General features: G+C 38.4%; 1 protein-coding gene across 3 annotated transcripts in view; it reads left to right on the top strand.

The window, feature by feature from the left end:
• The first annotated feature begins 564 nt into the window (after nt 1-564).
• Nucleotides 565-1,033, top strand: part of LOC106870681 (centrosomal protein of 290 kDa) — a 364,606-nt gene continuing 364,137 nt past the window's right edge. The window contains exon 1 of one of the 3 annotated variants that reach the window (XM_052973702.1): nt 565-778. In XM_052973702.1, coding sequence (XP_052829662.1) covers nt 776-778 — 3 coding nt within the window. In that variant the 5' untranslated portion in view covers nt 565-775. The remainder of the gene's footprint in view (nt 779-1,033) is intronic. The other 2 variants (XM_052973701.1, XM_052973700.1) reach the window with 2 other exon arrangements.

The raw sequence follows: 1,033 nt of genomic DNA, 5'->3' as shown, positions 1-1,033 counted from the left end.
GAAAAAGAGAAATAATGGAAGAGGGCAATCAAGAAAAAGAAAAAGAAAGTATAAGAGCAAGTATGTGTAAGTGAATAAAAGCAAAATAAATATTTATACTAAAATAAAAAGGTTGATATATGCAGCGTGGTAGGGGAGGTAGTGGTGGTGGTTATAAGTTAATTGAAAAATAAAAGCGAATAAATAAAAAAGGGACGAGAGAGAGAGAGGGAGAGAGAGAGAGAGAGAGAGAAAGGGATGGCGGTGACAGAGAAAGGAAAGGAAATTGGAGATAAGGAGAAAGAGGAGAGTGTACGCGTGAATGAAGGAGTAAAAACGAATAAATGATAAGGAGAAGCAGCGAAGTGTGAACGTTTGAAGGGATTCAGACGACGAGCGAAGGAGAGATATACAGAAGGAAAGAGAGAGTGAGAGGCAGTTATACAGCAAGAGAGAGAGAGAGAGGTGAGAACTTTTGAAGGGATGCAAGCGACGCGCGAGTGGGGAGAGATAGAGAGAAAGGTACAAAAGGAAAGAGAGAGTATGGCGATGTGACTGAATATGATAGAATGATAGAGAGGGAGGGAGGGAGCAGAAATCGATAAGAAAAGCTTCGGTAAGTTGTGACGTCGTTCGGTTTATCACCACAGCCGCGGCCGATAGTCAGAGCACACTTGCTTCCTCAACAGTATTCCAACTGGCAAAGGGGGGGAGAGAAAAAAAAGCATTAACAACACGAGCAACAGTATTAACAACAACAGCATCATCATCAACAACAACAACAACAACAACAATCATGGTAAGCATTTCATTCAGAATTTTTCTTCTTCATTTATGTTCTTTACGTTCTGATTTTAAAAATGCGCGTGTATGTGCGTGCGTGTTGTGTGTGTATCTTTTGTGTGTGTGTGTGTGTGTGTATGTGTATGTGTATGTGTGTGAGAGAGAGAGAGAGGGAGAGGGATGTATAATCTGTTTCTAATATAAACATTACGTATTTTCATTTATGATATATAATATATATATATATATATATATATATATATATATATAT

Source organism: Octopus bimaculoides, chromosome 16 (genome assembly GCF_001194135.2).
Source record: "Octopus bimaculoides isolate UCB-OBI-ISO-001 chromosome 16, ASM119413v2, whole genome shotgun sequence".
NCBI lineage: Eukaryota > Metazoa > Mollusca > Cephalopoda > Octopoda > Octopodidae > Octopus > Octopus bimaculoides.
Note: the sequence above shows the minus strand (reverse complement) of the source record. Positions and strands in the feature narration are given on the sequence as shown.